Source organism: Alligator mississippiensis, chromosome 5, assembly GCF_030867095.1.
Source record: "Alligator mississippiensis isolate rAllMis1 chromosome 5, rAllMis1, whole genome shotgun sequence".
In the NCBI taxonomy this organism is placed as follows: Eukaryota; Metazoa; Chordata; order Crocodylia; family Alligatoridae; genus Alligator; species Alligator mississippiensis.
In genome coordinates, this window is record NC_081828.1 from 13,871,483 (window position 1) to 13,893,776 (window position 22,294).

Below are 22,294 nucleotides of genomic sequence, written 5' to 3' on the forward strand. Positions count from 1 at the left end.
CTCTGAGAAATGAATGCAATAGTCGAAGTTCTTGGGAATCCGTAATTATAGCTGCTCGTAGCCAAATTATATAAAAATGGTTTTAAAAAAGGGTGAATCACAAGGTTAGTTTTCACTTTGGACACAGTAGCTATTTGCCCATGTGTGGGGGCTCTTGAAAGCATTTTTAAGGGACTATTACGCTTTTATCACTGTATCCTTTGGGGCAAGACAGTAGTAGACAGAATGAAGAGCAGAGTCATCCAAAACTAATTGCCTAGGAGAGTGGACAGAATTTGCTAGAGATTCCTATATTGTATATCCTTAGAATTGTCTTTTGTTAATTGCTATCCCAGTTTTTTATAGCTTACCTGTGTTTAAGAAGATAACTGTCTCTAGTGGGTTTTACGGAATAGAGAGAGGTCCCACACAATATATTGGTTCAAATTTGTACGCTGGTGGGGGTGAGGTTGAGCCTTGTGTATTCACACAATGACCACGATTTCGATTCCTTTTAAGATGTTTATTAAAACTCCTTACTACGCATATAACACTGCTTAGCTTTAAGAAATACCACAAACATTAAAAACACAACAACTACATATATCAGAAACAATGCTCCAAACGCACTTCCTTCCCAAACAATGCTATAAGAATTAGTATTGCAAAACCAGTTCCAATTACAACTAAAGGTTAAATTCGAATCACTACTGTTATTTCTCATGCTTACAATCCTAGAATTCCAAGAAACCAAATCCGCAGATATACTTCCATTCTTTAGTTATGGTTTTAGGGTTGGTCTCAGCAGTAATAGGACTAAGTCCCCTTCCTTCAGTCCCACTCCGGGCGCTCCAGGGCTTCAGCGTGAACAAGAGTGCTTGTTCACGGAGAGGGTGGTTCAGGTGATCAGTCTGATCCAGCCTACACTTGTGATTCTTCCTTCGTTGTTCTGCAAGTGAGGTTACCTCCAAATTGAGACAGTAGGTTACAGTTTTTATTGGGTAAGTTGCCGTCTTGGGCCCCTCCTACCCAAACCTGTCACTACTCCCAAATTTGGGCTCAGATCTTACTCAACAGGTTTTGTTAGGTGGTCAGTTTGTCTTCCACAACGGAATTTGTCTGCTGACTATTTAGTTTATCTTAAATTTTGCTTTGGGAGATTTTCCATAGCACTGCGGTGACCTTTCTTTTACAACCCCCTTTCAAAAGGCTCCTAGGGTTTGATCTCTCAGAATGTTTGCTTAAGGGTTGTTTTTTTTGCTCACTTTTTCCAGGCAAGGCCGGATTTCACAATTTCTGCGAAATCCCGATTTTGGTAGCTCCCTAGTTATGGACAGTGATTTCTGTGTTCTGTTGTTGTGTAAAAAGCAAAAAAACAGTATGTGTAACTTGAAGGAATTGCATTGGCAGAGGGGGATGCAAATCTTTACTAACATGCACATCATGCTGCCTATATGCACTGCTACTCTAGCAGTGGTTTTGAAACCTGACCCAGGCTGAGCACCGCTAGAGGGCTCTCAAACTCTTAGAAGATGATTACTCCTAGTTCTGCTTGTCATGTATCAGTATTGCAGCACTTAAGCAAGGAATGTAACGGGATGTTTTTCAAAAGACTGTCCTCAAATTAGGGTTGAAAGAGACCTCAGGAGGTCATGTAGTCCAATCCCCTGCTCAAAGCAGGACCATCCCCAACCATATCATCCCAACCAAGGCTTTGTCAGCCCAGATCTTAAATGTCCAAGGATGGAGATTCCACCACCTCTCTGGGTCACATGTTTCAGTGCTTTACTACCCTTGTAGTGAGAGAAGCTTTTCTTAATATCTAACCTAAATCTCCCTTGCTTCAACTTGAGATCAATGCTTCTTCTTCCGTCATCTGTCACCACTGAGAACAGTCCAGCTCCATCTTCTTTGTAACCCCCCTTCAGGTAGTTGAAGGCTGCTATTAAATCCCCTCTCAATCTTCTCTTGACTAAATAAGCCCAGTTCCCTCGCCCTCTCCTCAGAAGTCATGAGCCCCAGCCCCCCTAACCATTTTCATTGCCCTCCACCGGACTCTCCAATTTTTCTACATCTTTTCTATAGTGGGAGGCCTAAAACTGGACATAGTACTCCAAATGTGACCACACCAGTGCTGAGTAGAGGGAAATAATCACTTCTTTCAATCTGCTGGCAATGTTCCTACTAACTAACACAGCCCAGTATGCTGTTAGCTTTCTTTGCAACAAGGGCATGTTGTTAGCTCATATTCCGAGTATGGTCCACTGTAACCCCCAGGTCCTTTTCTGCAGAGCTGCTGCCTTAGCCAGTTGGTCCCCAGCCTGTACTGGCACATGGGATTGTTCCATCCTTAGTGCACAACTTTGCCCTTGTGCTGTTGAACTTCATGAGATTTCTTTTGGTCCAGTCCTCCAATTTGTCCAAGTCTCTCTGAATCCTATTACCCTCCAGCATAATTACTTTCTTGTGCTTTGCCTGTTCAATAAGGCAATAGTATTTTTGGAACCCATGTGCAAAGCCTGCATTCGTGTCAAAATGCTCATTCTTGACTACTCAAGAAAGAGGCAAAATGTGCAAATCAGAAATCTCCCACTTCCGGGGTGGGCGGAGGTGTATTCAAGCTCTGTAGGAATCAGGCATTGGCACAATCAAGCAACAGGAAGGAGTTTAAGCCAGAGCATGCCTCAAGGTCTACCGGAGCAGTGGCTGGACTCTTGTTCAGACTCTAGATGCTTAAAGCACACACAAGACTCGGCGGCCGTGCTCTCTCATAGCAGTTGGGAAAGCTGTGTTGGGCCAGGTCTGTCACTTGCCCTTCATTGTGAAGATTGTGGATTTGCTCAGACACCAGACAAAAACAGCATGGGAGAAAGGGTTATTTCTTCACCCTGAGATGGGAAAACAGAGAAGGGCATCTTCTGCTTCATCCTCTGCTTTGGTAGCTTGTCATGCAGTGGCTGCTTGACCACGTGTACTCGGTGCTTTATTTGCCCAAGTGTGCTGGAGTATGAAGGGCAGCAAGTAAATATTTATTGTATTTAAGGTCATCCTTCACCAAACATAGATCAGAGCAAGACTGAGGTATTGATGAGGTGCCAGGTATGGATCACTTCTGAGTATGCACTGGTCTAGGTACCTCGGGGAACTTTTCAGGTTCAACTGTAAGCAGGAGGCGGTTTTGCAACTGGATTTGGCTCACTCTTTGAAACACAGTGCTGAAATGCTGCCTAAACCCTGCTTAGTTTTTACAAGGTTTAGTTGACTCTGGCTGTAAAGGCTGTGTCCACATTAGGCACAGAGCATGCATTGTGCCCGGCTCTGGTTTAGGAATGCTTGCAGAAGCTTTTTCTGAAAGGTTCTGTTGTGTGTTTTAGCCAGATTTGGGATCTTGGCAGCTCAGTTGCAATGAACTTTGCTGTATGATGGGTTTTCAACCATTTTTAATAAGTGTACCCCTGATCGGTGGACGTGGAGTGGGGTGGGGGGTGGCGTGCGGCTGGATGCAGAGTGGGGAGGGGTGGTGGCTGCCATTCGCGTGGAGCAGTGATAGCGTGGGGTGGTTAGTGGTGCTGGCAGCTGCCATGTGTGAGCTCTCCCGACCCAGCGTCCGGCCAGCTGGGCGACACCTGTGCGGCTTGCAGAGGGGTACCACTGCCTTCACCCCCCCCGGCCCTGAGCGGCATCACGCAGGGTAGTGGGTGGTGGCGCTCCGTCCCTGCCCACCTGTGCATAAACCCCTTTCAAAATGGCCAAAACCAGTTTTAAAGATAAACCTGAATGGATGTAGTATCAGACTGAACTGATTTATGTTAAATCACTTTATTGAACTTCTGTCCCAGATCTCCTCCAGATTCAAATGAACTCCCAGTCCCCCCAGCATCCCACGGGGGTGTGGAGGGAGGCTAGCTTTGACCCAAGCTTTGTGCTCCAGCCAAACAGGGAGGCATGCTCTAGCGCAGGGGTTTTCAACTTTTTAAATAAGTATAGCCCCGGCAGCTGGACGCGGTGCAGCAGCAGTGCAGGGTGGTGAGAAGCTCCCCCACCCCAGGTCCGGCTGGCCGGGTGGTGCTTGTGTGGCTCACAGAGGGGTGCTGCTGCCCTTGTCCCCCCAACCCCCCCCGGCCCTGCCCCTGGGTGCTGGTAGCACAGGGTGATGGGTGGCGGCACTCTGTCCCCGTGTGTACCCCCTGAGGCCTTCCCAAGTACCCAAGGGGGTACGCATACCCCCAGTTGACAACCCCTGCTCTAGTGCACCCCTGGCTTCTGGCCTGGGCCAGTGTGCCTGATCTTCCACAATCAGAAATGAATGTCTGTTCACTTATCATTTCAATTTGCACAGTTTAGACTAACCTGCCAGAATTGAATTAATTGAGCCTCAGGCTTTTTGACTGTACATAGCCCAAACAAGCTATTGCCCTTTTTGTGGCGCCTCTAATACAGAGAAGACAGGGGCATTTGGGGACCAGGGCATGGGGCTCGCAGCACCATCTACAACAATTCTGAGAAATAAGGTAATGGCAAATTTTTCCCACCTCTCCCTAGCGAGGTAGGGCACAGATTTTGTAGGGCTGAGGGTTCATGGTGAGTCCTATTCTGAACCGGAGGTTGAGCTTCACATCCTTTGGAGCCTGGAACGTGAACTTCTGAAAAAGGGAGGCAAAGAACAGGAACAGCTCCGTTCTAGCCAGCTGCTCTCCCAGGCAAACCCTTTTCCCTGAAACGCCAGCAACATTTGGGTGTATCAGCCAAAGGATGGTATTAGAAAGTGACATTGGGTTTCATGACAAATGAGGCTTTAACTTTCCACAGCAGAACGAGCATTGCTTTTATTTCATGACCGTAAAGGATAGGAGATGGTGTTTACCACCAGCTTCTCTTTTGCTAGCTTAGTACTAAATTTTCCCAGCAGCCCCTGGATAAGCCTGGCCTCGGCTGCTGTTCTTGTCCACAGTGGGACACTGCCTGTCCCACTGCTGTCTCTCCATCTTTTTTGTTCAGTGAAAATCCAGTGCAAAAAACCCCAACAAGTGGAGCTGAGGTGGAGGGTGGGGACAGGCCAGAATCCAGAGTCTCATCCCGTGACCACTTCCATGAACCAGACTGTCTCGAGCATGTACGTCTCCTGGTGCCACCTGTCTTCTTCTCTTGACTGCCAGACTTAACAGGAGCAGGAGGAGAGGCTGCTCTGTGGAGGCCTAGTCTCTAGTCTGGTAGTGAGGGCACTTTGCTAGCAAGTGGGATAATCCGTTCAGACCCCTGCCGGGTGAGTCTTGTCTTCAAGCCCCAGTGGAGCAGGATCTGCTAATCCATTTATTCAGTGACTATCACATGCCAAAACAGGTAGTGGTTGCAGGGGTGGTGGAGGGTCCCAAACCAAACCCAGAGCATTCTCCTTTTCTGGACTGAGCCCATGCGCTGAGCCACACTCCCTTCAGCACGTGCTCTTCCAGACCCCACAGACTATTCCCAGTACACCAATTTGAACAAAAGGGGTAGAGGTGACTCCTTGCTGTTCCTATTCCCTAGTGGGGGGCTCAGAGCATTTTACTGGGGAGTGGGAGACACGGGGTCAAGTCCCTCTGGGCCTCCTAACATATTCATGGGGATGTACACACAGCACTCTGTGGACTGGCTGGTGGACTGGCTGCAGGACACAGCTCCCAAGTATTTAAGGCAACACTGTGGAGCAGGACCCAGGCTGATCTGTGCTCCCTCATCCCTACCCCTGGAGCTTAGCTGGTCTCCTGCTTCTGACATTGGCTCACCTCTTGGCCCTCAGCCATAATCATGAGGCCAAGCTGGCTTCACTTGGGTCCATTATAAAGCAACATGCACCTCAGCCCCAGGACCCAAGCCTTGGCCATGATTTCCATTTCTGATCTTTCCATGACACCTTACAGAAGTGCTCTGGCCAAAACCAAAAACCCAGAGGCCCAAACCTGATGCTAATGAAAAGAACCGAGTATGTCCCACCTGCTGAGAAGGGCAGGAAAGCTTCCCTCTTTCTGAACTGTCCATCCTTCAGAAAGTGCTCAGGGTTAAAGGCATCGGGAGTTTCCCACTCATTCTTGTCAAACAGCACTGACATTAAGTTGCAGATCAGACTGGTACCCTGGGAAGAGAGTAAGAAGGACTTTAAAAAAAAACACCCCAATCTTTGTTTCCTCTTTAAATGGGACTTACAGAGAGAGGAAAAAAGAGAAGCTGGATCAAGCTTTTCTTTTTCAGCTTGTATGATGTATGAAGAGGGGTGTTTTCTAGACAGGACATTTATTCTGCCTCTTTCATTTATTTATAATCGTATAAGGTGACTGGAGCAATGCACGGGGTCACACATCCTTGGTTCACACTGACTGGCCAAACTCTGGTCGCTCTGGCTGAGCTCCAGCATGAAGTTATTCCTCAGTGGACACATCTACATGTGTCATTAGTATGCAACAACCAAGTGTGGAGCTTATTGCTCCTGGGAAGCTCCTGGGTGTACAGTTTACATATGCACCCAGACCGCAGCACATTGAGCCAGATTGCAGCAGACCCAGCGGGCAGGGGCTCAAGGGGTCAGCTTGCCTGCCCAGGGCTCGACATGCTGTAGGGGAGCTGGCTGGGGCACGAGGGTGCTTCAGCCAGGGGCTAGTTGGCAGGCAGCCCCTACACTGAAACACCTTTGTGCCCCGGCCAGCCCTGGTCACTGTCTACATGTGCGCTGCTGTGCATGAACAAACTCTGCAACAGGCTAGTACTTGGATTTACAAATCTTGCCGTGCCGTGGAGTTTATTAGTTGCGTGCACCCTTATAGGAACACACACGTAGACGCCGAGATGTTTCCTGCGCAGTAATTTAGCTCTGCAGTAAATGTCTCGTGTAGACACACCCAGATATGAGCTCAGGACCACTGAGACAGGGTTCTGCACTCGACGAAGCATCAAGGGAGGGACAAAATGAATCTGCCCAGCTAACTCAAACGGCTGGGGTAGGAACAGCCTGCTCCCTTCCACGAGGAGAAACTCTTGACTGGCAAGCTGGATGGAGTCAGTGAGAAATGCTGCCCGGAGAGGGAGTATCCCTCTGGAAACTTCACTTTATATTACTAAGGACCAGCTGTAAAGTACAGGCCTGGACCTGGGTCGATTCCCTAAGTGGGTTCAGATTCTGACCCTCACCCTGCTTGCCCCAACTTGTGAAGGTGATTAACTGCATAGCTCTGGTTTCATCTCTTTATTAATTTCCTCAACCAAGATAAAGGAAGTCAGACTATGTTGCCTTCCAGGTTACCTTTGGCAGGTGGAATCCAGCCAGCGTTGTGTCCCTGGTTGTCATTCGGGGCACATTTAAAGGTACAATGTTGCCCATCCTTTGAATTTCATGCACAACTGCGTTGGTGTATGACATGTTGTCTCTGTCGTCCATGGCTGGCTGGCGGGACTGGCTAATCACCGTGTCGATCTCCGCTTGCACTCTCTCTACAGAAAAAGCAGAGTTGAACATTGGTGCAAAAACAAGCATACTCTTGAAACTACGGGCGTAGAGTGTCAGAAGTTGGAGCTCTAAGATTCAGCCTCAGAGATCAGGTTCGACATCTCAACGTCAAACTAAGTAAGATGTACACCTGCGAAGAGGGCTGTATTTCACTGGCTGGAGGGAGAGGAATATATAAGGAATGGTTACTTGCCTGTGATGCTGCAGCAGCATTGGAAGGAGAAAAAAAACCTGTTCCCAAACTATGATAATCCCAATAGCATAACAAGGGTGGGACGACAGGGGTAATTACTTGAGAGGCAGATGAATAGTAGCTGCCACCACAGCAGCCAAGTCACACTGACAGAAGTCACTGCTGCCCCCATAAACCCTGCTACCCTGGATGGCAGGCCACCTCGTTATGCCTCTGGATGATCCCGCTTCTCACACCGTGGCATCAGCATCCACTGACACAACCAGCTGACCGAGCAAGGACATAGCCCAGTGGATTGGGACTTGGGAGACCTGGGTTTTATTTCAGGCTCTGTTTCTGGCTTTCTGGGTGACTTCATGGAAAAGTCGCATTTTTCCTTGTGCCTCAGTTTTCCCACCTATAAAATGGGACTGATCCTTTCCCCCCCCCCCCCCAAACACCATGAGCTTTATTGTGAAAAGCCCTTTGAGAGCTTGAGATGAATAAACATCTGCGTGGAAGGCACAAGGTATTGACTCCAGGCTCTCCCACTTCCCCCTCAAATAATTAATGTTGAAATGTCTTCAATACATATTTTATTTTGTCCCCATTCCAAACAGCAGGGTCAGGGTCCCAAGCCTGTTTCAAAGCACATTGGAATATGAAGAAACATATTCATTGGTTTTGTGTGTAAGGCAAAGCTCCCACATTTTCCCAGCACAGACTTTCTCTGAAACTTTATCAGATGGACCAACATGCAGACACCCTGCCCTATCTGCATTCACTGAAGCTGGTGTCCTTGGGACACACGTCAGCGCGGAGGATAAAATTGATCTTGGGCCACGTTTTAGAAATGAAGGAAACCCCCCTTTATCCCCAGCAATCAAAGGCCTTTCAGAAATGAGCAGCATCCTTCTATCAGGTACATCAAATATCAGGGACTTCAGCCCCCTGCTTGAGACTCAAGGTCGTTTTCTCCTTCCATCAATGTTATTGACACACTGGATTTTGCTCCTTGCTTCCTCATTAGTTGCTGGGTGTTTAATTGAGGGCAAAAGTCACTGTAATACAAGGAAAGATTTCTGACTGGGGGAAATCTTTGGAAAGAAAGCATTTGGGCACAGGTTTTTCATAATGCAGCATTTGAAATCTCATCATAAGCCTCTCATGCTGGGATAGAGCCATAACCATTTTACCTTGAATTTCTGGATACATGGCCATGTACAGTAGGCCCCAGAGGATGGTTGTGGAGGTTGTTTCAGTTCCAGTAAAAAAAAGGTCCAGTGTAGAAAATAAAAGATTATTTTCATGGAAAGATGAACTGGCTTCATTCTGAAAAGAAACACGCCAGTTCTACTCATGTCCATATAAATAATATTAATATGATTCAAAGCCATATTCCAGGCTCAGGCTTGCAAGGTGCTGTGCGCCATCAGTGCCCATCAACTTCAGTGAAAGCTGGCAGCCACCAAGCATAGGGCTTACAGCAGAAAAGACTGCCGTGTTTTGAGAACAACGTTTGTGCTGCTTTTAGAGCCGAGGGCTTGATTCATGATACCTGCTGGCCACAGCTGGTTTTGGTTCTGGCCCCAGAGCCCAGTTAACACTTTTTAAGACATTTTTAGGCCTCAGCTCATCTCCATGTTCAAACAGGTGCTTCTCTTTAAGCATGGGAGTTATGGGCTGCCAATGGGGGCTACATTCACCCTCAAAGTAAAGCACATGCTTAAGTGCTTTGCTGAAAGTGCTTTGCTGAAAGCACTTAAGTGAAGAATTCAAGTGTTAATTTATAAGGGGTCAGAGTCTCGTGATACAACTGAATTGGCAAGTTCTGTATTCATTCTAGTTCAGCTTTCTTTTACACACAAAAAAACCGGGGGGGGTTCAGTCCCCCACTTGAGCAGCTGTGGCTGCTGTAATTTTGGTATCTGATCGGAACAGGGTTTTTTTTCCATTTCTCTCTTACCTTTGCGATTTCCTTCAGATAGCAGTCAATGAAGTCCCTGGTGTCCACTGGATTCCAGTCCTCCTTGTGCTTTGCAATCTCTTCTTTCACAAAACATTTCAGTTTTCCCCAGTTTTTAAAAAGGGTGTGATGGTGTCCTGGGAGCCACTTCATTAGGGTGGGAAAGGAATTATACAGCTTTGGGCACAGAGAGAGAGAGCAAAGAACATCACAAGTTAAGAGAAGTTATGCATTTGATTTATATCCTGTCCGAGGCTCAGAGAAGCTTATGTTATATTGACATAAACCCACAGCTTTGCTTCATTAACATTTGTCTCAATTTAGAATAGGTTATTACAGTTTAATATCCCTGCCTACATATGCCTGAAGTAAAGCCTTCATGTTTTGTAGACAGAACTGGGACAGAGAAGGGCCAGTGCTGAACCCCAGGGCCATTCACACCTTTATAGCTAGAGAGCAAAGTAAAAGAGTCGTGATCATGATAAGCTGTAAGCCTCACCTCGGTGCTCGGGAAGCTTTTGGAGAGGATCATCAAGGAGCACATCTGTGGGGGCCTGCAGGGGAGATCATGCTCAGGGGCAATCAGCATGGGTTCATCAAAGGTAGGTCCTGCCTGACCAACCTGATTGCCTTTTATGACCAAGTAACTAAATCCTTGGATGATGGTGTCGCCGTGGACGTAGTCCTTCTGGACTTTAAGAAGTCCTTTGACACTGTCTCTCACCCCATCCTCATCATTAAGCAACTGTGGCATTGATGCCTGCGCAGTCGGATGGGTAAAAAAGTGGCTGATGGGGCGCACCCAGAGAGTAGTGGTGGACAGGTTGTACTCAACCTGGCGAGATGTGAGCAGTGGGGTATTCCAGGGCTCTGTCCTCAGCCCCACACTGTTTAACATCTTCATGTTAAACTTGACATGACAAAGGGGTGGACTTGGACGAGGGGGTGGAAAGCACGCTGTCCAAGTTTGCTGATGACACTAAGATGTGGGGCGAGGTGGACACACTTGAAAGGAGAGAGAGGCTGCAACTAGATTTAGACAGACTAGAAAAGTGGGCAGATGAGAATAGGATGGGGTTCAACGTAGACAAATGCAGGGTGCTGCACCTTGGGAGAAGGAATCCACAGCATACCTACAGGCTGGGGAGTTCCCCTCTTGAAAGCACAGGGGCAGAAAGGGATCTCAGAGTCATTATTGACTCCAAGATGAACATGAGTCGCCAATGCCAGACTGCAGCCAGCAAGGCCAGCCATACCTTGTCATGCATCCAAAGGTGCATCTCAAGCCAGTCCAGAGAGGTGACCCTCCCCCTCTATGTGACTTTGGTCAGGCCACAGTTGGAGTAATGCATCCAGTACTGGGTGCCGCACTTCAAGAGCGATGTGGCCAGCCTGGAGAGGGTTCAGACGAGGGCCACCCGCTTGGGGAGAGGGCAGCAGGACAGGCCCTATGAGGAGAGACTGAGGGACCTGAACCTGTTCAGCCTCAGCAAGAGGAGGCTGAGGGGGGACCTGGTGGCTGCCTACAAGCTCATCAGGGGAGATCAACAGCAAATAGGCAGAGCCCTTTTCTCCCCAGCACCACCTGGGGTGACGAGGAACAATGGTAACAAGCTGATGGAGAACAGGTTTAGGTTAGAGATCAGAAGGCAATATTTTACAGTTAGGGTGGCCAAAATCTGGAACCAACTTCCCAGGGAAGTGCTCCTCACCCCTACCTTGGGCAAATTCAAGAGGAGGTTGGACGATCACCTGTCTGGGGTCTTGTGAACCCAGCATTCATTCCTGCCTGTGGCAGGGGGTCAGGATCGATGATCTGTTCAGGTCCCTCCTGACCCTAGCTCCTATGAAACTACTATGAAACTATGCATGATCCCACACTGACAGTATGGCACGATACTGTCTTGTCCCAGCTGAGGCTGCTGTACTTTTGGTATCTGGCTGGGAGAGGCAGACAATATAATGCAACCGCAGGCTGCCTACAGGTACTCTTCTAACAAGAGCCCGGGCAGCTGAAGGAAGTGTCACAGTTCACATGGGGCATCTGCACAACCCCACACTAACCACTAGCCTTTCTTTCCTCTCCCAGCAACAGGACACTATAGGCAGCATCGCTGCTGGGATAACTGGGAGCTGTCCTACTTGCTGTGTGGGGTGGATCAGCCGGAGTCAAGCACAGGCTGGCCATTCAGCCACAGGTGAAGGAAGAGAGGTTGAGGTGTCTGCAGTTGAGGGTGACGCATCCCAAATATAAAACTGGAGGTCAGATAGGATCCCCTGGGGGAGAAAGAGGATAGAGGGGGGATCTTGAGAATGCAGAGAAGTACCGAGGAGAAAGAGCATCTGAACACCTCAATCTGGCCAAAGCAGAAATGAATCAAGGAACAAGAACGGTGCTGACCTACTCAAGTCTGCCTCCACTGTAACCATCCCAAGAAGTATTAGGGTTGATTTCAGTTGATTTCCAAGTTATACCTGGGTCCAAACAGTTCCACGGAGGTACAGCGTCTCACCCACCAACTGCAGCAACTTCTGGAAGTGCCTGTCGTGATACTCAAACCGGCTGCCAAAAGTGATGGAACGTATAACGTTGGAAACGGCGTTGTTAATTTTAAAGTGGGGGTCAAAAGGATTCCCTGGAAAACACCAGAAGAAAGAAATCATCTCTCTCCCAGCCTTTGTGGAAGAGAAAGAAGGTATTGAGAGGGTGTGATTGCTCGGTGTGAACTCCACTCTTTGCACGCATCCCACATGCAACCTCGGTGAGGATCTGTTAAACACACGGGCTGAGCAGGTAACGCATCCAAGCAGCTACTTCAAGCCAGCTTTATTTGAATTTTCTAAAACCATTACTTTTTCACACAGGTTTCTGCCTTCATAATAGCTTAGGTAGATTTTATCTATACTTCTTCCCCTGGATAATTAATGGGAAAAATTGTAGGGCTGTCATGTAAACCCACTTTTCTATGTGGAGGCTGGGGGCAAGCAGACCCCAAATCAGGATGCAGTTCCATTCCTGATAGAAAGAAAATCCAAAAATTGCCAAATTTCCAAATGTTGCTGATTTCTGGATCCAAATCCGTTTGCTACCTGAGTTTCTGATATTTCTGAGTTTTAGCAGAGCCAGATTCACACACAGTTTAATATTCCTCGCATGTAATCTCGTGCTCATCGCAGCTAGTCAGATCTTAAAAGAAACTTCAGGCGTCTCTCTCTTACCTTTCTCTTCCTCAACTGCCTCAATGAGGTACCCGATCTCCTGTTGTATGCGCTCCTCTAAGCTTCTCTTCCCCACGCCAAAGTTTCTCAGAGTTGATAGGGCAAATCGTCTCTGTTATTTCCAGCTATACCCATTAGCAGAGACCAGTCCTGTCGTGAGAGGTCACTCCTATTACTTTGTGGTGACATTAAAAGGTTAGAAAGTCATAACAATCCCCTTTTTTTTGAAAACTTAGCAAGGACTGGTTCTTTTCCCAGAGAAACAGATCCTGGGATATTACCGTTGGGATGTAAAAACAAGTCTGCCCATTTCCTTACACCTCTGCATGTGCTTGAAGAACGTGGGACAGTGAAGGAGGCTCAGTACAATACCTGATTTCAGTGGGAACCGGGTACATCAATATCTTTGAGGGTCTGGCGTAAGAAGAATTTTTCCAACTATTTTAGCAGGTCTAATAAAAGATATCAGATTTACCCAAGGATCTTTGTCATCCTATGTCCTTAGACCAACACGGCTACAACCAACACCTCTGTCCTGAAGAGTAAACTCACCCAAGCTACCGCGGACCTCCAGCATAATGGGGATCTGGGGACGATCTGCAAAGTTTTCACCCTGATGAACAAGTGCTTCCTTCACCAGCTGCAACCCATTCACAGTCACAAGCATCTTGTAACCAAGCTGCAGGCTGAAAATGTTGCCATATTTTTCAGCAAGCTGGAAAAAAAAAAGATTATGTGATATTGTTCCTAGTAAACTTGCTTCTTAATGAGCATTTGGGACATTGACACAATGTCTTCCTCCCCCCCACCCAAAAAAATCAGTATTAATTATATTTACTGCAATAGTACTGAAGGACTGTGCTATTTGAAAACTGCCCGTTTGCCCTCAAGAACTCACAAGAAGATTTCATGGGTATTTGACGGGTACAAACAGAGTTTGGTAACAGTTCAACAAACATATTAAACTTTTATGATCATGTTGGGTCTTTTCCTAAAGAAAAAGAATATCAAAGTAAAATGGCCCAAATACTAACTAGTATTTATTGACAATCAGATGCATTTAAGAGGAACAGACTCCTTTCTGCCTGATAGCACTGCCAACCGGAACATGTTTCTCTTCAAAACTACTTCCTCTGGTGAAGCAATCAAGTATTCTAGTTTAAACAGGGCAGGCTCCTAGTGTGCCAGAGGCACTGGTATCTTTAGATTCACATTTTGCAGATGGTAAACTGTTCAGCTCCTCCATGACCAGGACTAAAAGCTGTGTTTCCTCTGTGACCCTTGATGAAGAGCAGCGAAGCTATGAGCCTCGCAAATCAACTTTTATGCCCCGCTGGGACCTCTGGGTCAACTCTTCTTGGGATCTTCTGACTTATCACCTCCCATCATACATGCCTTGCCTTGCTGTTCTTGCACAACTTCCCTACAAGTTCTTGCCACCACATACCTCAGAGGCTTTCTTAAAGTCTTGTAATTCAATTATAACAAGCCCATGTGCTGTTGAAAATCCCTTCTCAGTCTTCCCAGTCTCACCTATCCCTTGCAAACCCTTCTAAACTGGCCGAGCATCTCAACCCCAGTCTTTCTAGGCTTAACAACCCTCTATGAGCAGCTTCTTACCTGTCAAGTACTTGTGGGCTTCCCACTGCCTGGCCTGACTTTCTGTACCCTTTTAAAAAAAAACCCTGAATGTCTCTCAGATCCCTCCAACACCTTCCAAACTCTTAGTTCCCATCTGACCTGACACCCTGCCATCCCCAACATAGAGATCTGAATTTCCTGGTAATGCCAAGTTAGTTTTGAACCATTCCCCATCACCAACAGATGCAGCCTTGGTGCATCCTGCTTCTTGAGGATTTCCGCTGGGGAAGAGGATCTGCAATGGATGCCACCACATCTTGGCCAAGGAAAAAGTGTGCCCTGGATTTCCTGCACTATAACAACCCCAGGTCGTTGCAGTGGCTCATGGGGGCTATCAGTAAATGCCAGTTCAGAGCAGTCTAGAGCTGGCTCACCTGGTTTTCTCAAGAGCTGGACCAGGAACGCTTCACCGCCTGCTGCAAGACTTTGTGGCTCACCACACCCTGTTGCCTATTACTTTTGAAAACAAATCCCTCTCCTGTCACCTCTGACCTTCTTCATGGAGAGATGAGGCTGCTTGAAGTCCAGATGGAATATGTGACCCAGGAATGGAAGGGGCAGTGGTCCTGGAGGGAAATTTGCTGGACGGCTCCTCTTCATACAATCAGCGATCAGCAGCCCCACAACCGTGAACGCCGCGAAGGTCCGGAAGGACACATTCTCCCAGAGAACGGCCAAAGGGGAGAGAAACTGCAGCTGCATCTCCACCACCAGCAGCCACTTGCACAGAAAGTGGAAGTGGTTGCGAAACGAAATGGGAGAGCAGGAGCAACAAGCCTACCCGCCCCCTTACAATGGGAGGAGAGTAAAGGTTACAAACAAAATGAACAGGATTAGCAAGCACACGAGATGTTCCCAGCAAGGTGACAGCCAAGGAGCCCTGCTAGCCCTGCCTCTGCCAGACAGCTGGCCTGGTTCTCCCTTCTGGGTCCCCATTTCCCGCCCTCATCTCAACATTTGCATTGGCTTTGGGCAGATTCTTCATTCCTCTTCGCCAGCCTCTGTCTTAAAAAACAATCCAGTAAAACCAGATCTCTTACAAATGCATAGCAAGGGAGGGGAAGGATCTTGTTACAGTAGGTGTCAAGGTGAAGTTTGTGGCTGTAATTTCACCACTGTCCTGTACGCAGCCCTGGGAATGCTTCTCCACCGCCCCCTCCCCACACGTCTGTGCTTATGTTTCCCACGAGAGTGCTGGATCTGAGTGCTTTTAGCTTCCGTGATCTCAAGGGAGCTCTTTGCATTGCATCCTGGGGGCTCCCCATGGCAAACATGCTCAAGCACCCCCTGGTCCTCCCCGCAGACCCAACAGCCAGAAAAGAGGAATGGTTTCCGTACCCCATTTCCAGGCTTGACTGAGTGAGAACAGGTGGGAGGCGCAACGTGATGCGTGATTTCTCAAAGCAATGACACCATACTGCGGTCAGCCCCAAAGCTGTACAGGATCAGTCGAAAATTATTCCCTGCAGGCATCTCCCTGACTTGGCGTTCTCACCATGGCTTAGACCAGTGAACTCTAAGGAGTCTAGCGTCCCACCCATGGCTTCAGCTCTGAATCAAGGCACCCCTTTTCTGTGCAGTGAGTTCACTTCTTCCCCTTGCACTACCATGGGCAAACAGGACTCCTAGGCTACAGGAGCAAGTCCTTCTTCTTTTTTTTGTCCAAGCTCCCTGTGCTGTGAATCCCTATCACTTCCTTGTGAGTGCTGGATCACAAAAGCCACCTGCTTTCGGTTTTTTATTTCGTGATTGCCCACAATATTATATAATCATCGTCATTAGCATTTGCACTTATATCATGGCATTATTTACAATCTATAATGTCATAAAATACTACTGTATTGAAAATGATATACTATCTTGCAGCAGTGGCCTGAGGCTGACTGCATGAGGGTCCTTATACCCAGATGCTGTATACATATAGGGGAAATGGCAGTCCCTGTCTCACAGAACTGGCATGCTGAAGCCCCAGATCAGGAAAACATCCAGAGTCAGATGCTTAAGCACATGCTTAACTCTAAACACTGAACTCCATGGAGCATTGTGTGAAGTTAAGTAAATGCTTAAACCAGCACTTCATTCCTCATCTGAATGAGAGGCCACAGCCCAACTAGCCATGGAGATGCCGTGCTTTGCAGAGATGTTCACTCTGTAATGCTGGGGGGTCACCTTCCCCCATGCATGTGTTGTTGTGCCCCCTACCCCCATGACTTGGAGCTTTTGAACATACACATATGCACACACAGGCTCTGTCGTGATCACTGGGTTGAATAAAAGCAGGTGTATGTGAATGAAAAGAACTTAACTATGAACTTTATTGTGGAGTAATAGGGAGCCTTGGTAGACCCGTGGTCTCTATTTTACTAGAAAGCTAGCAGCTCTCTAATTAAGGGACAATCTCCATCACGTGCAGCCGACCAGATGGTTTCATGCAACAGGTTATGCAGGCTCGTATGGAGTCGCCCCGTGGAAGTTTGGCAGAGTGGAATAGATGCACTTTTCTCTGCAATTACTCATGCAAGTAACTGTATGAGAATGCAAGCTTACAATAAAAGACAAATTAACTTATAAAAGCAAATAAAATATTAAAGAAGACATACAAGAAAAGCTGTTTGAACAATACCCCAACTTAGCCTTCCTTGCTATGGCTACACTATGAATAAGAGATGTGTTTTCTAACCCAAGTTAGAAGATGTGTTTTCTAACTTGAGCTAACCTAAGTTAACTCACTTCATTTTAAATAGCTAAAACAAGACACTGGTCATTTGAACTCAGGACAGCAATTAACAATTCAATGCCAGGTCATCAAGGGATTTCACTTGTGCTGCTATGCTGTTTTAAAGCCGGGAATCAAGTTTCTCATTGCAGTTGTTTTCAGCCCATGCTGACTAGCACTGCTTAGTGAGCTCAAAGTCCATTTTTCAGTAGTAGAAATGTGAGAGGAGTGGAGGGCAGAAGAGAGACAAGGTGGCTTAGGCATGGGTTTTTCCTCATCGGCTTTTTAAACAATTATTTCTCACAAAAATGAAAATAGTTCCCATCCGAATATAGAAAAATATTGAATCTAGATTTTTTTTCTTCCTTTGCTCACTTTCTCTCCCTCTTTTAAGTCTCCCTCCCAGACTTTTATGAGCAGAAAATGTTAAATAACAAGATGCCTGCTTATTTCTGATCCCTGGGATTAAATTTTCTAAAAGAGAATTTGGAAGGGCTGGACCCGATGATCCTCCGAGGTTTCTTCCAGCCTTACAATCTATGAAGCTATGACAAAGCTTTAATTAAAAAGCTGAATACTTCATGAACACATTTGAATGAAACAAAAATGTGCTTCTTTTGAAACAAAAAAGTCATGAAATATGCAGCTCTCAAAGACAGCCTGAAGTCCTGGGCTACCTGATTGCAGTAGGTCTCCGAGCAAGTGGATCCGTTCTTTCAGCTGTAGCCATCCCATTAGCAGTGCTTCAATGGGACACAGGAATGGAGGAGGCAGAGACATTTGGGGATGTGTGCACAGTGCTCAAAGCATCACCTACCATAAAGCTCAGCAATTCTGAGAAATGGGGCAAAATCTTGCCAGCTCTCCCTAGCGCGGCAGAGCACAGATCTTGTATGGATGAGGACTTGTGGTGAGTCCCATTTTGACCTGGAGGTTGAGCTTCATGTCCTTCAGTGACTGGAACATGAACCTCTGGAAAAGGGCGGTGAAGAACAGGAACAACTCCATTCTAGCCAGCGTCTCTCCCAGGCAAACCCTTTTCCCTGAAATCACAGCAACATTGGGTGCATCAGCCAAAGGATTGGGCTCAATGACAAGTGTGGCTTTAATTTGCCACAGCAGAATGAGTATTGCTCTTGTTTCATGACCGTGAAGGAGAAGAGACTGTGTTTGTTTCCCACGTGAATCTCTTCTTCCTCGGTTAGTACTACATTTCCCACCCTCGACCACTGTTCCAGTCCCCCATGGGGCTATCAATCCATTTTATCCAGTGAAAATTCAATTCGACCCCCCCCCGCCAGTGAAGTTGTGGGAGGAAAGAGGAGAGCAGGTTAAAATAGCCCAGTGGAGGGGGGAGCAGGCCAGAGTCCAGAGCCTTATTTCTTTCCAAACAGTGGCCATTTCAGTGAACCAGACTCCTCTAGCACGCGCTCCTCCTCGACCACCTGGAGGAGGAAACTGTGCCCTCTGGAGTGCCCAGTCTGTGATCCGGTAGTGAGGATATTTTGCTAGCAAGTGGGAGATGTCAGTTCAAGCCCCTGCTTGAGTTTTGTCTTCAGCCCCCGATGCAGCAGGAGTTGTCCCACTCCAATCCGTTGAATACAATGGATGTCTCGTGCCAAAGCACTGGTGGTTGCAGGGGTGTGGGGGGGAACAAGGACCAGTCCAGAGTCCAGGACACCCTCCTTTTCCGAGCAGCGCCCACTGCACTGAACCACCTTCCCTTCAGCACGTTCTCCTCCTGGCCCCCCATATATCTTGCTCTGTTGGACCCGCCTAGGGCCAAGATTCAATAGGAGAGGTAGAGGCGGCTCCTTGCTGTTTCTCACCTGGGTAGTCTAAGGCTGGGTGGTCAGGGCATGTTTCTGGTGAGTGAGACACGTGGGGTCAAAATGCTCTGTATGTCCGAACACGTCTTGAACAGTTTTCTCCGGGACACTGGCTACTGCAAACAGCCTCAGGCATTTAGGGTGATTTTAAGGACTAGGACTCAGGCTTGCAAGTGCTCACTGGTTCGTGTTTATGACACCTGGCTGCATGAATGACTGGTGCCTCCTGAATCGGGGTGGGGGCACCTGCGGCCGCGGCCCTGTCGGGGGGGCACCAGCCCTACTGACGGCATCGGTGTCGGCCGTCGGGGGGCACGTGCACCTCCAAGCACCCCCTACTAGTCACCGACGCCTGGATGGCCTTCTGCTTCTGACTGCGGCTCACCACCTGGCCCTCAGACCTAATCACTCATCCGGACTGCCCGCACCTGGCCATTACGAGACTGAGCAAGCTGCATCTCAGTCCCTTGGCCATGGCTTCACTTTCTAAGTTTTCCATTTTCCAAACATTTCTATAACCCAGAAGCACTCCAGGCTTTTTCTAACTTAAAATCCCAGAGGTCCAAACCTGATGCTAATGGAGAGAGTCAAGCACATCGCACCTGCCGAGAAGGGCAGGAAAGCCTCTTTCTTCCTGAACTGGCCATCCTGCAGAAAGTGCTCAGGGTTAAAGACATCAGGAGTTTCCCACTTGTTCTTGTCATTCAACACTGTTGTTAAACTGGAGATCAGAACGGTACCCTGCGAAGAGAAAGGAAAGGATGGAGCATGTTTCTGTGTCCTTTGCAACCGTGCCTTGCAAAGTGGGGGGATAAAGGAGGGTCAAGACCTTCTGTTTCATCGTGAATGACAGATAACAAGGAGTGTTTTATAAGAAGGTCATTTTCCTGCCTTTCTGTGTTTGTTTCTTTGTTTATACACTTGAAACTATTTAGATGAGGGCTGTGCAACCGGCATCCCCATGTTCCTGCCAGGCCATTGCTGCCCCATCACTCAAGCTGCCCCCACACCCCTCTGGCTTCCATTCTCTGCCCCTGCTTCTGCCCCTGCCCCTGCCCCAGGGAAGCAGGGAAAAAGCAGTGCAAACTTGGAGAGCTGCTGAGAAAGGAATATTCCCCTGCTCCAATCTTGAAAAAGAAGCAGCGTCCTCCAGACACTCTGCACCCTGCTGATCTTGCATAAGGAAACAACCACTGCAATGAGCTTCGGCCAGATCCAGTTCTTAGGCTGGTTGCAAGCTGTCAAACATATACACCTCTCATTATGGTTTATGCAGTCATTGGCTGGAAAACTCTAATCTCACCTTCAAATGCCTCCATGCTGCTGGGAGTAGGGATTCAGGGGACTTCAGCCCATTTATACAAGTAGGGACCGGCTGCAAAGTGCAGTTCAGGATCTCAAATGTGTTCACATTCAGACAGACATAGTTAATATTCCCTGTCTTCTGCTGCACATTGAGAATGACACCCTTCTTGCCCTGAAGTGTAATAAAGGTTAGATGTGTGGCTCTAGTTTTGTCTCCTCTTTATTAATTTCCTAAACCACAATAAAGAGAAGAGGGCTATGTTGCCTTCCATGTTACCTTGGGCAGATGGAATCCAGCCAGCGTTGTGTCGCTGGTTGTCAGTCGCGGCAAATTAAAAGGTACAATGTTGCCCATCCTTTGAATTTCATGCACAACTGCGTTGGTGTATGGCATGTTGTCTCTGTCGTCCACGGCTGGCTGGCGGGACTGGCCAATCACCGTGTCGATCTCTGCTTGCACTCTCTCTGCAGATAGAGCAACAGTTGAGTGTTGGTGCAAGAACCAGCACGCTCTTGAACAATAGGTGCAGTGTCAGGATTTGAAGCTCCATGTAAGCTTCAGAAATAGCTTCAGAGAGCAGGTTCTGCATCTGCACATGTCATTATGTAAGAAAATGTACAGCCCCTAGCCTGAGATGATTGCTTGGGGCCTCACAGGGTGGAGGGGAGAAGCATGTATGAGTAAGATCTTAAATGGCTAATTGCTTGTGATACCATGACAATCTTGCTACTGATGGTGGGGTATCAAATCCCAGAAGTACCAAGCGGGGTCTGAGGGCCCTGGCCTTCCTCAGGAAGAGCTCTGTGACCTGAAATGTACCTGAAAACTTTTCCCATGTCCATCATTGTAGGCCGTCCCCTCCCCTGACAAAGATAAAAGTTGGCATCTACGCAACATCCCATCTTACCGATGGAGGATCTATAGACCAGTGGAGGAAAGAACATGCTGGGACTTGGAAATCGTGGGCTCTGGAATATGCTGATTTGCTGAGTGAGTTGCTGGGAAAGTCGCATCCTTCCTCATTCTTCAGGTTCTGCATCTGTTCAATGGGGCTAATATATATCTTCCTGACAAGATACTTCTGGTGACAAATACTCTAAGTGCTGGGGATTTTCCAAGCATATTTTTTTCCTGTTCAAACTAGCAGGGTCAGGTTCCCTGGGTTGTTCTATGAGAAACCTGAGAATGAAAATGCTTGCCCATCAGTTTTCTCTGTGAAGCAATACTCCTCCATCTTCCAGCACAGCATTTCTTCGACACTTTGTCAAGAGCCCAAGGACTCCACGTTGCCTGTATGTACTTAAAAGGATCTTCCAGATCAGTGCTGAGGACAAGACTTACTAAGGTTCAGGGACTCATAAAACACAACTGGCAAGTCCTGTTTGAATTCTTGTTCAATTTTCTGTTACACGGGATTTTTCTTTTCATGCATCTCTTACCTTTGCGATTTCCTTCAGATAGCAGCCAATGAAGTCCCTGGTGTCTGCTGGATTCCAGTCCTCCCTGTGCTTTGCAATCTCTTCTTTCACAAAACATTTCAGTTTTCCCCAGTTTTCTAAAATGGTGTGATGGTGTCCTGGGAGTCACTTCATTATGGTGGGAAAGGAATTATACAGCTTTGGGCACAGAGAGAGAGAAGGACGTGGCAGTTTTAGGGAAATGTATTATTCAGTTTAATATTTTTGTCTACATCTACCTGAAGGGAGGCCTTCTCATTTTATCAATGGAGAGTGTAGTCATTAAAGGTCTCAGTTAACATTGGTCTGCTCCTACAGATGTGCAGAGAGGCTGCACTGATGTGTTATGGAGCAGACTCAATTAATCAAATGTGCTGGAACGTGGATATTAACATACTCCAGCAACCTCCAGCGTCACATGTATCAGTGTCCTCGACCTGAAAATTGGTGGTGAGTTGCTTTGAACTAAAGCTGGTTCGATGAGCTTAAGTTCAAAGCACCCCGCCATCATTTCTGAGTGCAGGGACACTGA

At 47.5% G+C, this 22,294-nt stretch overlaps 2 protein-coding genes across 2 annotated transcripts; both read right to left on the reverse strand.

Annotated features, from left to right (window-relative positions):
* Positions 1-493: 493 nt before the first annotated feature.
* On the reverse strand, positions 494-15,469 carry LOC102557714 (cytochrome P450 2J2). The gene is given in 9 exon segments (XM_059727893.1): positions 494-4,693; positions 5,953-6,091; positions 7,253-7,440; positions 8,825-8,960; positions 9,595-9,771; positions 12,070-12,230; positions 12,814-12,963; positions 13,366-13,528; positions 14,947-15,469. Coding segments are annotated over 9 exon segments (1,500 nt in total). The 5' UTR covers positions 15,157-15,469; the 3' UTR covers positions 494-4,517.
* Positions 15,470-16,743: 1,274 nt separating this feature from the next.
* LOC132250684 (cytochrome P450 2J1-like) lies at positions 16,744-21,318 on the reverse strand. The gene is made up of 4 exons (XM_059727645.1): positions 21,213-21,318; positions 20,582-20,769; positions 19,602-19,740; positions 16,744-18,213 (listed from the first exon to the last, which is right to left on the reverse strand). Exons 1-4 carry the CDS (start codon positions 21,316-21,318, stop codon positions 18,038-18,040), a joined length of 609 nt encoding a protein of 202 aa, XP_059583628.1. The 3' UTR covers positions 16,744-18,037.
* Between the last annotated feature and the right edge of the window lie 976 nt (positions 21,319-22,294).

What these genes read in the sequence shown, in the direction of transcription:
- LOC132250684 (XM_059727645.1), bottom strand. Translation starts at nt 21,318, where the DNA reads ATGCGACTTTCCCAGCAACTCACTCAGCAAATCAGCATATTCCAGAGC. An exon ending in CTGGATTCCATCTGCCCAAG is followed by an intron (nt 19,741 to 20,581) that starts GTAACATGGAAG and finishes TTCTCTTCGCAG; the next exon opens with GGTACCGTTCTGATCTCCAG. An exon ending in TTTCCTGCCCTTCTCGGCAG is followed by an intron (nt 18,214 to 19,601) that starts GTGCGATGTGCT and finishes CTGTGATTTCAG; the next exon opens with GGAAAAGGGTTTGCCTGGGA.